General features: G+C 43.2%; 1 protein-coding gene across 2 annotated transcripts in view; it reads left to right on the top strand.

Moving 5' to 3' along the window:
* Nucleotides 1–11,745, top strand: part of NBPF3 (NBPF member 3) — a 44,958-nt gene extending 33,213 nt beyond the window's left edge. Inside the window, exons 7-15 of one of the 2 annotated variants that reach the window (XM_063785118.1) lie at nucleotides 267–472; nucleotides 1,787–1,838; nucleotides 5,020–5,183; nucleotides 6,221–6,272; nucleotides 6,905–7,077; nucleotides 7,783–7,834; nucleotides 8,449–8,621; nucleotides 9,336–9,387; nucleotides 9,991–11,745. In XM_063785118.1, the coding sequence (XP_063641188.1) occupies nucleotides 267–472; nucleotides 1,787–1,838; nucleotides 5,020–5,183; nucleotides 6,221–6,272; nucleotides 6,905–7,077; nucleotides 7,783–7,834; nucleotides 8,449–8,621; nucleotides 9,336–9,387; nucleotides 9,991–10,234 (1,168 nt within the window). In that variant the 3' untranslated portion in view covers nucleotides 10,235–11,745. The remainder of the gene's footprint in view (nucleotides 1–266; nucleotides 473–1,786; nucleotides 1,839–5,019; nucleotides 5,184–6,220; nucleotides 6,273–6,904; nucleotides 7,078–7,782; nucleotides 7,835–8,448; nucleotides 8,622–9,335; nucleotides 9,388–9,990) is intronic. The other variant, XM_063785116.1, reaches the window with a different exon arrangement.
* The last annotated feature ends 1,296 nt before the right edge of the window (nucleotides 11,746–13,041 follow it).

Here is a 13,041-nt window from a genome sequence, read left to right as displayed (position 1 = left end):
TACAGGGATAGCTGAGTCTTCATCCTCCTCGGCTCCTATCTGTCCAGTGCAATGAACACCAGTTGCTCTCTTCCTCTCTGGCTCCCATGGCTGCCATGCTCTGTTGCAGAGAGAAGAGGATTGCCTGTTCCCTCTTAAAGGGATCCTCCTATTTGCTTTCTTGGACCACTCTCTTAATGCCTCCTGTCAAAACCAGCTAGCACTCCCTGGTGTCCAATCCCTCTGTGTTTAGTCTTCTGTCATCTCTATCCCACCTGGCTCATCAGGGAGGTGCAGAAGGCTGAAGAAAAGGAAGTCCCTGAGGACTCACTGGAGGAGTGTGCCATCACTTGTTCAAATAGCCACCACCCTTGTGAGTCCAACCAGCCTTACGGGAACACCAGAATCACATTTGAGGAAGACCAAGTCGACTCAACTCTCATTGACTCATCCTCCCATGATGAATGGTTGGATGCTGTATGCATTATCCCAGGTAGCCTCTATTTTCCTGTGTCTCACACCTTTTCCTATGCTGAGGAATATAAACTCTGAAGACAGGCTCTATACACACAGATTGGTTTTAATAAAATCTATTATGGGATTCTTAACAGAGATATCAGGGAGATTTTCTGTCCTTCTCAGCTCATGTCATGCCTTTGTCTCACAGTCCCCAGTGTCAAGTTACTGGACCCCAGACAAGTGTGACAATCTCATAGTCACCTGAGTGCAGGAGGTACACAGGAAGTATCTGTGAGGCCTCGTACCTTTGATTCAGTATCTCTTGTCACCTGTGATTAAGTCGTCTGTCCCTGAACAATGTCCATGAAATTTTTCTGCCTTTTTAAGGCGACTGGCAGCCTTGCCTTTGTGTTTGGAAATATTGTTCCCCAGGCTTCACTGCTCTCAGCTTTAATCTTGATCTCCTTTAAGTCTGCTTGGTTAGCTGCACAGTCACCTTGAAATCAGGACAGAAACTTTTCTTTTTTACTTTGCTGATATAGTTCCATAAAGCAAGGCTGGACCCTGGTTCTCCACCCCATCAATGCAATGGCTGATGCAACGTTTTGTAGCATCATAGATTCTCTCTTTCTTTTTCTTCTCTTTCTTTCTTTTTTTTTTTTTTTTTTTTGTGATGGAGTCTGGCTCTGTCACCCAGGCTGGAGTGCAGTGGCTCCATTTTGGCTTGCTGCAACTTCCACCTCCCAGGTTGAAGTGGTTCTCCTGCCTCAGCCTCCTGAGTCACTGGTACCACAGGTGCTCAGCACCACATCTGCCTAATTTTTGTATTTTTATTAGAGACGGGGTTCCCCCATGTTGGCCAGGCTGGTCTTGAACTCATGACCTCAAATGATTCACCTTCCTTGACCTCCCAAATCACAGATTCTTTTTAATGCAAGAGTTGTTAGAATTTATCTATCAGTCGAGTTTCATGTGTAGATCCCTCTAAACATTTAATGTCCATGTTACCTGGTGATATAAGTCAGTATTGCAACAACACTCCTAGAAAATTGTTTGACCAATTATTGGCGATTTTGGGGGGAAATTTTTGTTTAACTTTGCATAGACTCAGGCAGGGAATATGGCATTATGGTCTACCCATAGAGGGAAATTTTGGCCTGTGGGTCTGGAAAGCAGGGTCATCTATTTCTCACCAGAGTTAATCTAGGGCACCCTAGAGTGCTCCTGTCAGAATCCATATTCTTGCACTGAGAATAGTTATGTCCTTGTCCTATGACTGGACACTGATTTGGTCATATGTGAAGTGTGAATTGCTTAATGTGACCTGCTTCTCTGAATTTATTTCCAGAAAATGAAAGTGATCATGAGCAAGAGGAAGAAAAAGGGCCAGTGTCTCCCAGGTAATGCCATGGAATTGTGGGCTGTTAATTCAATAGTGGCAGCTGGAGTTTGTAGATTTAGAGAAAATGAGGAAGCAATGAATAGATCTTTTTATTCCATTCACCCATCTACAAGTTGTCCTTATTAACAATGTTGTACATTATTTGTGGCCCTTGTGTTGGTTTTAATTTCATAGTCCTCTCAAGATAGGAACTTGGAATCAGATGAGCCAGGTGAACTAGCCAAACAGGGATTTCTTGTTGATCTTTTCAAAAAACCAGCTCCTGGATTCACTGATTTTTTTGAAGGGTTTTTTGTGTCTCTATCTCCTTCAGTTCTGCTCTGATCTTAGTTATTTCTTGCCTTCTGCTAGCTTTTGAATTTGTTTGCTCTTGCTTCTCTAGTTCTTTTAATTGTGATGTTAAGGTATTGATTTTAGATCTTTCCTTTCCTTGTGGGCATTTAGTGCTAGAAATTTCCCTCTCCACATTGCTTTAAATGTGTCCCAGAGATTCTGGTATGTTGTGTCTTTGTTCTCATTGGTTTCAAAGAACATCTTAATTTCTGCCTTCATTTTGTTATTTACCCAGTAGTCATTCAGGAGCAGGTTGTTCAGTTTCCATGTAGTTGTGCAGTTTTGAGTGAGTTTCTTAATCCTGAGCTCTAATTTGATAGCACTGTGGTCTGAGAGACAGTTTGTTGTGATTTCTGTTCTTTTACATTTGCTGAGGAGTGCTTTACCTCCAACTATATGGCCAATTTTGGAATAAGTGTGATGTGATGCTGAGAAGAATGAATATTCTGTTGGTTAGGGGTGGAGAGTTCGTAGATGTCTATTAGGTCTGCTTGGTGCAGAGCTGAGTTCAAGTCCTGGATATCCTTGTGAACCTTCTGTCTCATTGATCTGTCAAATATTGACAGTGGGGTGTTAAAGTCCCCCATGATTATTGTATGGGAGTCTAAGTCTCTTTTTAGGTCTCTCAGGACTTGCTTTATGAATCTGGGTGCTCCTGTATTGGATATATGTACATTTAGGATAGTTAGCTTTTCATGTTGAATTGATCCCTTTGCGATTATGTAATGGCCTTCTTTGTCTCTTTTGATCTTTCTTGGTTTAAAGTCTGTTTTATCAAAGACTAGGATTGCAACCCCTGCTTTTTTTTGCTCTCCATTTGCTTGGTAGATCTTCCTGCATCCCTTTATTTTGAGCCTATGTGTGTCTCTGCATGTGAGATGGGTCTCCTGCAACAGCACACTGATGGATCTTGACTCCTTATCCAATTTGCCAGTCTGTATCTTTTTATTGGGGCATTTAGCCTATTTACATTTCAGGTTACTATTGTTATGTGTGAATTTGATCCTGTCATGATGATGTGAGCTGGTTATTTTGCCTGTTAGTTGATGCACTTTCTTCCTAGCATCGATGGTCTTTACAATTTGGCACGTTTTTGCAGTGGCTGGCTGGTACTGGTTGTTCCTTTCCATGTTTAGTGCTTCCTTCAGGAGCTCTTGCAAGGCAGGCCTGGTGGTGACAAAATCTCTCAGCATTTGCTTGTCTGTAAAGGATTTTATTTCTCCTTCACTTTTGAAGCTTAGTTTGGCTGAGTATGAAATTCTGGGTTGAAAATTCTTTTGCTTATGAATGTCGAATATTGGCCCCCACTCTCTTCTGGCTTGTAGGGTTTCTGCAGAGAGATCCACTGTTAGTCTGGTGGGCTTCCCTTAGTGGGTAACTCGACCATTCTCTCTGGCTGCCCCTAACATTTTTTCCTTCTTTCAACCTTGGTGAATCTGACAATTATGTGTCTTGGAGTTGCTCTTCTCGAAGAGTATCTTTGTGGTGTTCTCTGTATTTCCTGAATTTGAATGTTGGCCTGCTTTGCTAGGTTGGGGAAGTTCTCCTGGATAATATCCTGAAGAGTGTTTTCCAACTTGGTTCCATTCTCCCCGTCACTTTCAGGTACACCAATCAAATGTAGATTTGGTCTTTTCACATAGTCCCATATTTATTGGAGGCTTTGTTCATTTCTTTTTACTCTTTTTTCTCTAAACTGCTCTTCTCACTTCATTTCATTAATTTGATCTTCAATCACTAAATACCCTTTCTTCCACTTGATCGAATCGGCTACTGAAGCTTGTGCATGTGTCACGTAGTTCTCGTGCCATGGTTTTCAGCTCCATCAGGTCATTTCAGGTCTCCTCTACATTGTTTATTCTAGTTAGCCATTCGTCCAATCTTTGTTCAAGGTTTTTAGCTTCCTTGTGATGGGTTTGCACATCCTCCTTTAGCTCGGAGAAGTTTGTTATTACCGACTTCTGAAGCCTACTTCTGTCAGCTCATCAAAGTTATTCTCCGTCCTGCTTTGTTCCATTGCTGGTGAGGAGCTGTGATCCTTTGGAGGAGAATGGGGCGCTCTGGTTTTTAGAATTTTCAGCTTTTCTGCTCCAGTTTGTCCACATCTTCGTGGTTTTATCTACCTTTGGTCTTTGATGCTGGTGACCTACAGATGGGGTTTTGGTGTGGATGTCCTTTTGTTGACGTTGATTCCTTTCTGTTTGTTAGTTTTCCTTTTAACAGTGAGGTCCCTCAGCTGCAGGTCTGATGGAGTTTGCTGGAGTTCCACTCCAGACCTTCAAACAGGGATTTCTTGGTGTCACCTGTTCTCTCCCATGTGTTTAAATCCAGGGAGAGAATGTATAAATGCTTTCTGCTTATTTTTTGTTAGTGTGTTTGCTAGTATTTGTGTAAGCAAAGAAATTGAAAAAATAAACATATTATATCAAAATATTGTAAAAAGGGGACCCTTAATACACAAGATCTGTGTCTGCACTGCCTCAAGAGCTCTGTTCACTTGAATGCTGCATGTAAAATTCATCCCAATTTAGACGAAGTAGTTGAAGCCCTGTGTTAGTTCTCTGTGCTGCAAGTCATGATGGTAGTTTACAGGAGAGTCTGGGTGCCCTGCATTGGCTGATCTGTGGCAAATGTACTGAGCACGTGCTGCCCATTTTTGTTCGGTCCTCAGAGCAGTCACCCTCCAGCCTGCATTTAGAAGGATAGTTTTATTTCTCTTGAAGGAAAAATGCCTTTGGTTTCTGTGAGCACTCCATTCTGTCTGCCATCAGATCATCTGGAAGGTTTTGTTGTCTAATCTCTGTTGGTTATATCTTCTGTCATCCCTGTCCTGCCTGGCTCATCAGGAATCTGCAGGAGTCTGAAGAGGAGGAAGCCCCCCAGGAGTCCTGGGATGAAGGTGACTGGACTCTCTCAATTCCTGCTGACATGTCTGCCTCATACCAGTCTGACAGGAGCACCTTTCACTCAGTAGAGCAACAGCAAGTCGGCTTGGCTCTTGACATAGGCAGTGAGTACTCCATTGTGAAGGTGATAAAGCTCCAGTTCATGTCCCAGGTAGACCCCATAATCTTTGGGCCTTGTGCCCCTGGTTGGGCTGAGAGTTGCCATCACTGTGGGTGGAACCTATATATCAATGTAGATTTCAATCACTCTGGAATCGAGTCTGAAGCACAGGCGTGGGGTGGATCAGTGAGCTTTGCTCTCTTCCTAGTCTCAGGCCATGCCTGTGCCACCCTGGACTGACTGTCAGGACATTGAACACAAGGCGGGCGTGGCAAACTCACACCAAGCTGTGTAGCACATGTCCAGTTGTCTGTCAGATCAGCTCACCTGAGTTAAATGTCTCTTGCCAGCTACAAAGTTCTTTATGAGTTTTGTTCCCAAAGCATGTCTGTGCAGTGCTTTACCTGCCCAAGGCCAGTGTCACCCTTGTCTACCTCTCCGTGGAAGATGTGACCCAGGTTTCACTGAATTTTTCCCCCTTTCTGTGTCTTCTAAGTTGGCTTGTCGTAGCTCATCTGTCCATCATCTTGCTGGTATGTTTTCTAGATAAATGGCTGACTTTTCACCCACAAAAGCCATGATAGCTGATGCTTCTGTGTAGAACCAAGTGTCACTTTGACTCAAGAGCTGGTACATTGCACCCCTCCATCAAATCTCAGTGTCCACAGTCTCATAAACTATCAAATCTGGGTATTTGATGAGAGAAGCCTGAATATTGCAGTATCTCTCCTATGAGGCGTTAGAACGATTTGCCTCAAATCTATTGGGAAAAACATTGCTCATTTGTGTACGCAAACCTAGGACAGAGCACACTGGGAAGATCACATTCCAAAACAGGGGCATTTTGCCCAAAGCTCATGAAAGGAACCAAGTCACTTCTCTCAAGACTTGCCCTCAGGCCTCCTGGTATATTTCTCTCAAAGTCTCCTGTTCTCACACTGAGAAGACTGATGTCCCTGTGTTAGGATTGGACAGAGGAATGTTTCCGTGTGCAAGGAAGAACTGCTTCATGTAAGAGGCCCTGTGTGAATTTATTTGCAGGACATTGGTGTGATCAAGTGAAAAAGGAGGACCAAGAGGCCACAAGTCCCAGGTGAGTCTGAGAAATTATGGACAGTTAATTTGATGTTGACACCTGGAGATGCCAAGTCCGGGGAAAACAGTACATGCTGAAAATAATGATTTCATCTTGTCAGACAAGTCTGAATTATGTCTACTAACATTGCTTTTGGTTCTCATTACAGTAAATGTTTAGGTTTCCATTTCTTCCTATCCTTCTCATTTACTAACCTAGTGAAGGTTGACCATACTTCAAAAACTGTATTCTCATGGTGACTGCAGGGAAGCTTGAGCACATTTTATGCAAAATTATTGAGCCCACTCTTTTCATGATCACTGTTCATTGTGTGTCCTGAAGGCACAAATATAGAGTGTTCTTTGACTCTCTCATCAGTGTGTCACCTGGCCAATTCACTGAGCTCACTATGTCTCTCTCTCTCTCTCAATCTCTGTGTGTGTGTGTGTGTGTGTGTGTATGTCTTTCTCTTTCATCCTTTTCTACCTGGCCCTGGTCCGTCCCAACATGAAGGCAATAATTTGTTACCTCATTAATAGATCTGTCCTTTTTCTTTTCAAACAGTTCCTTATGTTACCCATGAAATCTAGCTGGGGCTGTGTGGTTTCTGATTCCCCCTGGCTTATTCTTTACTTTTCCTACTTTTCCAGGCTCAGCAGGGAGCTGCTGGATGAGAAAGAGCCTGAAGTCTTGCAGGACTCACTGGATAGATTTTATTCAACTCCTTTTGCGTACCTGGAACTGCCTGACTTATGCCAGCCCTACAGAAGTGACTTTTACTCATTGCAGGAACAACACCTTGGCTTGGCTCTTGACGTGGACAGTGAGTACCTTACTATGAAGGTGATAAGACTCCACCTGGTCCTCCAGATATGGGTGATATTCCTGTTCCAAGTGGCCCTTATTGACCCGAGAGATGTCATTGCCGCAGGCAGGACCCGTGGGCGCATAGAGGTTGTAATGAAATTGTAGTTTCAGTTGGAAGCCCAGACATGAAATGGGTCAGTGAGCAAGGCTCTATTCCTAGTCTCCAGCCATGCCTGTGGCAACCTGAGCCCACTCTCAGCACATTGGACCCAGGCAGATGTAAAAAATTCACAGAACTCTGATTTGGACTCAAGGGTTTGTAGATTTCCTCCTTCATTCAAATTTCAGTGTCTTGCAACCATGAATGAGCTGGGCATTTGATGAGACAGGGCTGAATACTGCAGTTTTCCTCCTAGAAATCATCTGGGGCATTTTCTTTGAATTGATGGGAGCAGTAAGGCATAACTGTTTGCACAAACTTGGGATAAATGATTTTGGGATAACGATCTACCAGAATAGGGACATTTCACCCTTGGTTCTGAGATGCAAACCAAAGAATCTCTATCATGACCGGCTTTGAGGCCTCCTGAAGTATATCTCTCACATTGTCCTGTTCTCATGCTGAGGAGCCTGAGGTCCCTGTGTGGGGATTAGACAGTGGACTGTTATGGGTGTAGGTGAATTGGCTTATCTTGTCTGTCCCTGTCTGAATTTATTGCAGGAATTAAAAAGGACCAAGAAGAGGAAGAAGACCAAGGCCCACCATGCCCCAGGTAAGTTTGAGCAATTGTCAACAGCTAATTCTGTGTTGACACCTGGTGACTCCTGGTTCAGGGAAAGCAGAGCAGGCCGACATTATCGATTACGTGTTTTCAACCAAGCCTGAATTATTCCTACTGACATTGCTGTTGGTTTTCATTGCAGTAGATATTTAGGTTTCCGTTTCTTCCTCCCCTTATCACTTACTAACCTACTGTAGGTGGACCAGACTTCAAAAGCTGTATCCTCATGGTGACTGCATGGAAACTTGAGCACATTTTATGGAAAATTATTGAGCACAGTCTTTTCATGATCACTGTATGCTGTGTGTCCTGAGGGCACTAACTCAGAGTGTCCTGTTACTCCCTCCTCAGTGTGTCACCTGGACAATTCAGTGAGCGCTCGCTCTCTCTCTCTCTGCCTCTGTCTCTCTGTCTCTCTGTCTTTCTCTTTCATTCTTTTCTGTTTGGCCCTGTGCCATCCCAACTGAGGGCAATAATTTGTTACCTCATTAATGGATGTATCCTTTTTCTTTTTTAACCACTTCCTAATGCTACCCATGAAATCTAGTTGGGGCTCTGTGGTGTGATTTCCCCTGGCTTATTCTTTACTTTTTCTACTTTTCCAGGCTCAGCAGAGAGCTGCCGGAGGTAGTAGAGCCTGAGGACTTGCAGGACTCACTGGATAGATGGTATTCGACTCCTTTCAGTTATCCAGAACTGCCTGATTCATGCCAGCCCTACGGAAGTTGCTTTCACTCATTGGAGGAAGAACACGTTGGCTTTTCTCTTGACGTGGATGGTGAGTACCTTTCTATGAAGGTGATAAGGATCCACTGAGTTTTCCGTATAGAGATCATATTCCTGCTCTAAGAGGCTGTTACTGAGCTGAGAGATGTCATTGCTGCACTGAGGACCTATAGGCACATATAGGTTGAACGAAACTCTAGTTCTAACTGGAAGCCCAGACATGGGATGGGTCAGTGAGCGTGGCTCTCTTCCTAGTCTCAGGCCATGCCTGTGGCACTGTGATTCTACTCTCAAGGCATTGGACCTGGGCAGATGGGACAAATTCAGAGAACTATGATTTTGACTCAAGGGTTTGTAGATTTCCTTTCTCACTCTAATTTCAGTGTCTAAAGTCCTCACAACCATGAACAATCTGAGTATTTGATGAGACAGGGCTGAATATTGCAGTTTTTCTCCTAGAAATCGTTTGAGGGCATTTGCTTTAAATTGATTGGAAAGATATGGCATAACCGTTTGCACAAACTTGGGACAAATGATATTGGGATAATGATCTACCAGAATAGGGACATTTTACCCTTAGTTTCTGGGACAAAAACCAAGGAATCTCTATCATGACCATCCTTCAGGCCTCCTGAAATATATCTCTCACAGTGTCCTATTCTTATGCTGAGGAGCCTGAGGTCCCTGTGTGAGGATTAGACAGTGGAATGTTATGTGTGTAGGGGAATCAGCTTAATGTGTCTGTCCGTGTCTGAGTTTATTGCAGAAATTGAAAAGTACCAAGAAGGGGAAGAAGATCAAAACCCACCATGCCCCAGGTAACTTTCAGCAACTGTGGTCGCTTAATTCTGTGTTAACACCTGGAGACGACAGATCCAGGGAAAACAGTGCATTTGATTTCATGTTTTCAATGAAGGCTGAATGACTCCTGCTGACATTGCTGTTGGTTTTCATTGCAGTAGACGTTTAGGTTTTCATTTCTTCCTCCCCTTATCATTTACTAATGCACCATAGGTTGACCATACCTCAGAAGTTGTACCCTTATGGCAACTGCATGGAATTTTAAGCACACTTGATGGAAAACTATTGAGCTCACTCTTCTCATGATCACTGTTTGCTGTGTGTCCTGAGAGCACTAACTCACAGTGTCCTTTTACTCCCTCATCAATGTGTCACCTGGCCAATTCACTGAGCTCACTTTCTCTCTCTGTCTCTCTCTCTCACTCTCTGTCTTTCTCTTTCATTGTTTTCTACTTGGCCCTGTTCTATCCCAACATAAAGGCAATAATTTTTTTACCTCATTAATGGACCTATCCTTTTCCTTTTTCGACCACTTCCTAATGCTACCCATGAAATCTAGTTGGGGCTCTGTGGTGTCTGATTTTCCCTGGCTGCTTCTTTAGTTTTGTCTCCTTTTCCAGGCTCAACGAGGTGCTGATGGAAGCAGAAGAGCCTGAAGTCTTGCAGGACTCACTGGATAGATGTTATTCGACTACTTCAACTTACTTTCAACTACCTGACTCATTCCAGCAGTACAGAAGTGCCTTTTACTCATTTGAGGAACAGGACATCAGCTTGGCCCTTGACGTGGACAATAGGTTTTTTACTTTGACAGTGATAAGGCACCACCTGGCCTTCCATATGGGAGTCATATTCCCACACTAAGCAGCCCTTACTAAGCTGAGAGATGTCATTGCTGCAGGCAGGACCTATAGGCACATGTAGGTTTGAATGAAACTATAGTTCCATTTGGAAGCCCAGTCATAGGATGGGAAAGTGGGCATGGCTCTATTCCTATTCTCAGACCATGCCACTGGCCACCTGTGCTCAGTCTGAAGACATTGGACCCAAGTTAGGTGTGACACGTTCACACGACTATGTAGCACATGCTGGGAGTGATTTGCCAGACATTCTAATTTGAACCAGATATCTCTGGGTAGCTACAAAGTTCCTCAGGGGTTTCATTTTGCAGGCATGTCTCTGAGCTTCTATACCTGCTCAAGGTCAGTGTCATCTTTGTGTTTAGCTCATCCAAAGGTGTTACCCTGGTTTCAATGAACCTAACCTCATTCTTTGTATCTTCAGTGTTGGTTTGTTTTAGCTGATCCATCTGTAACACAGGAGGGATCCTTGGCTGAGGATTGTATTTCAGAACCACTGACTGCTCTTGACAGTTGTTAACCCACTAGGCTCCTTTGAGTAGAGAAGCCATAGTCCTTCAGCCTCCAATTGATATCAATACTTAGGAAGACCACAGCTAGACGGACAAACAGCATTGGGAGGCCTTAGCCCTGCTCCTTTCAATTCCATCCTGTAAAGAACAGGAGTCAGGAGCCGCTGGCAAGAGACAGCATGTCACCCGGGACTCTGCCGGTGCAGAATATGAACAATGCCATGTTCTTGCAGAAAATGCTTAGCCTGAGTTTCATAGGAGGTAATCACCAGACAACTGCAGAATGTAGAACACTGAGCAGGACAACTGACCTGTCTCCTTCACACAGTCCACGTCACCACGAATCACACAACAAAAAGGAGGAGAGATATTTTGGGTTCAGAAGAAGTAAATGATAATGTAGCTACATTTCTTTAGTTATTTTGAACCCCAAATATTTCCTCATCTTTTTGTTGTTGTCATTGATTGTGGTGACATGGACTTATTTGTAGAGGACAGGTCAGCTGTCTGGCTCAATGGTCTACATTCTGAAGTTGTCTGAAAATGTCTTCATGATTAAATTCAGCCTAAACGTTTCATCAAGAACACTACAGAGTCGATACTGTGAGTTTCCAACCTCAGCCCATCTGTGGGCAGAGAAGGTCTAGTTTGTCCATCAGCATTATCATGATATCAGGACTGGTTAGTTAAGGAGGGGTCTAGGAGATCTGTCCCTTTTAGAGACACCTTACTTATGATGAAGTATTTGGGAGAGTGGTTTTTAAAAGTAGAAATGTCCTGTATTCCAGTGACCATCCTCTAAACATTTTATCATTTATTAATCATCCCTGCCTGTGTCTATTATTATATTCATATCTCTACGCTGGAAACTTTCTGCCTCAATGTTTACTGTGCCTTTGTTTTTGCTAGTGTGTGTTGTTGAAAAAAAAAACATTCTCTGCCTGAGTTTTAATTTTTGTCCAAAGTTATTTTAATCTATACAATTAAAAACTTTTGCCTATCACTCTGGACTGTTGGATTGTTTTTTACATTCAGTGTTATAATCTTTTGTTATGCTGATTGGTTTTGGTGGGTACTGATGCGAATTAATAAAAACATTTTCATTTCCCTGTTTATTTTCTAATCTCTTCCACCTTGTAGGCTATGTTTACCATATGTAGCAGAATGCATTTACTCCATTTCTTGGTTCTAGATATTTATATTCTTTGTGAGAGAGTGTGTGTGTGTGTGTGTGTGTGTCTGTGTGTGCCTCTGGCATTTAGGAAGGGTTGTGTAGCTCATGTTTGATACTGACTAAAAATGTTTCATAGTTTTCCCCCCTTTGAACTAGACACACTTCTAATATTTGGTTTATACACTTTAAATTATGACTTTCAACATCAAATATTTCCATATGACAGTCAGTTACATGATGTGTTTTCTTTTTCCTACCTCCTTTACCTGCCACTTCTCATAATGGTATTTGAACCTAAACATATACCAGTGACATTCTGTGGTTGTCATCTTGCCCACACCTTGGTTTTTGGTTTAGATCCACAATTAAATATATTAATGCTCATGAGCTGTTCAAAAGTGAATGTCACAGTCATCACTTGCTGAGTGGTACTCATCCTAACAGAGTCCTCATGAGGGAATCAGGTCTCGCTGAGTTTAGCATGTTTAATAGTCTTCCTCATGGTCTTGATACATGGATCGCATTACTGGATATAAGGTGTTTGCCCAAAATGATTTTTCTTGCATTTTTAGGAGCTATTGTCTTCCTTGCGGGACATACATGGTGTATGTTCTCGTTGTGGGATTCTATTTTGTTCTACCAGGACCTATAATTTCTGCCAGTTACTTCATTTGTTCTCTTCACCATGAGTCTCCAGAGGATGCTTCCTTTGTCCATGCCTCCCCATCTCCCAGCAATTCTGCATTTCCAAGACTGGCACCTCTGGTCCTCTGCATGGTGAAGCCCTTTCCTTTCAATTCCCCAGTAGCCAGTGCTCTAATCCACCAGGTCTCAGGCATGATCTGTGTTTCTCCACATGCTCTTTCTGAGGATAGTTTTACCTGTGTTCTGTCATGAACAGGCCCTCCCTGCTGTCCTGGCCTCGATTTGCATAGTGTTTCCTGCTCCCTCTGCCCTTGTGTGGCTTGCAGACCCAGTGAAAGAAAATCACCTGAGGGCCACAGTGTTCCCTAGCCCTGGCTTTTAGGGGCAGGGTTATGGGTGGGATTTTTGACTCTCTAAGTTAACCCCTAGGGCTTTGAAGTGTCTGTTGAGAAATTCAGCTGTATCATCCTAGGTGGACTT

Source organism: Pan troglodytes, chromosome 1, assembly GCF_028858775.2.
Source record: "Pan troglodytes isolate AG18354 chromosome 1, NHGRI_mPanTro3-v2.0_pri, whole genome shotgun sequence".
NCBI lineage: Eukaryota > Metazoa > Chordata > Mammalia > Primates > Hominidae > Pan > Pan troglodytes.
The sequence above is the reverse complement of the archived record's forward strand: the minus strand, read 5'-3'. Positions and strand labels throughout refer to the sequence as shown.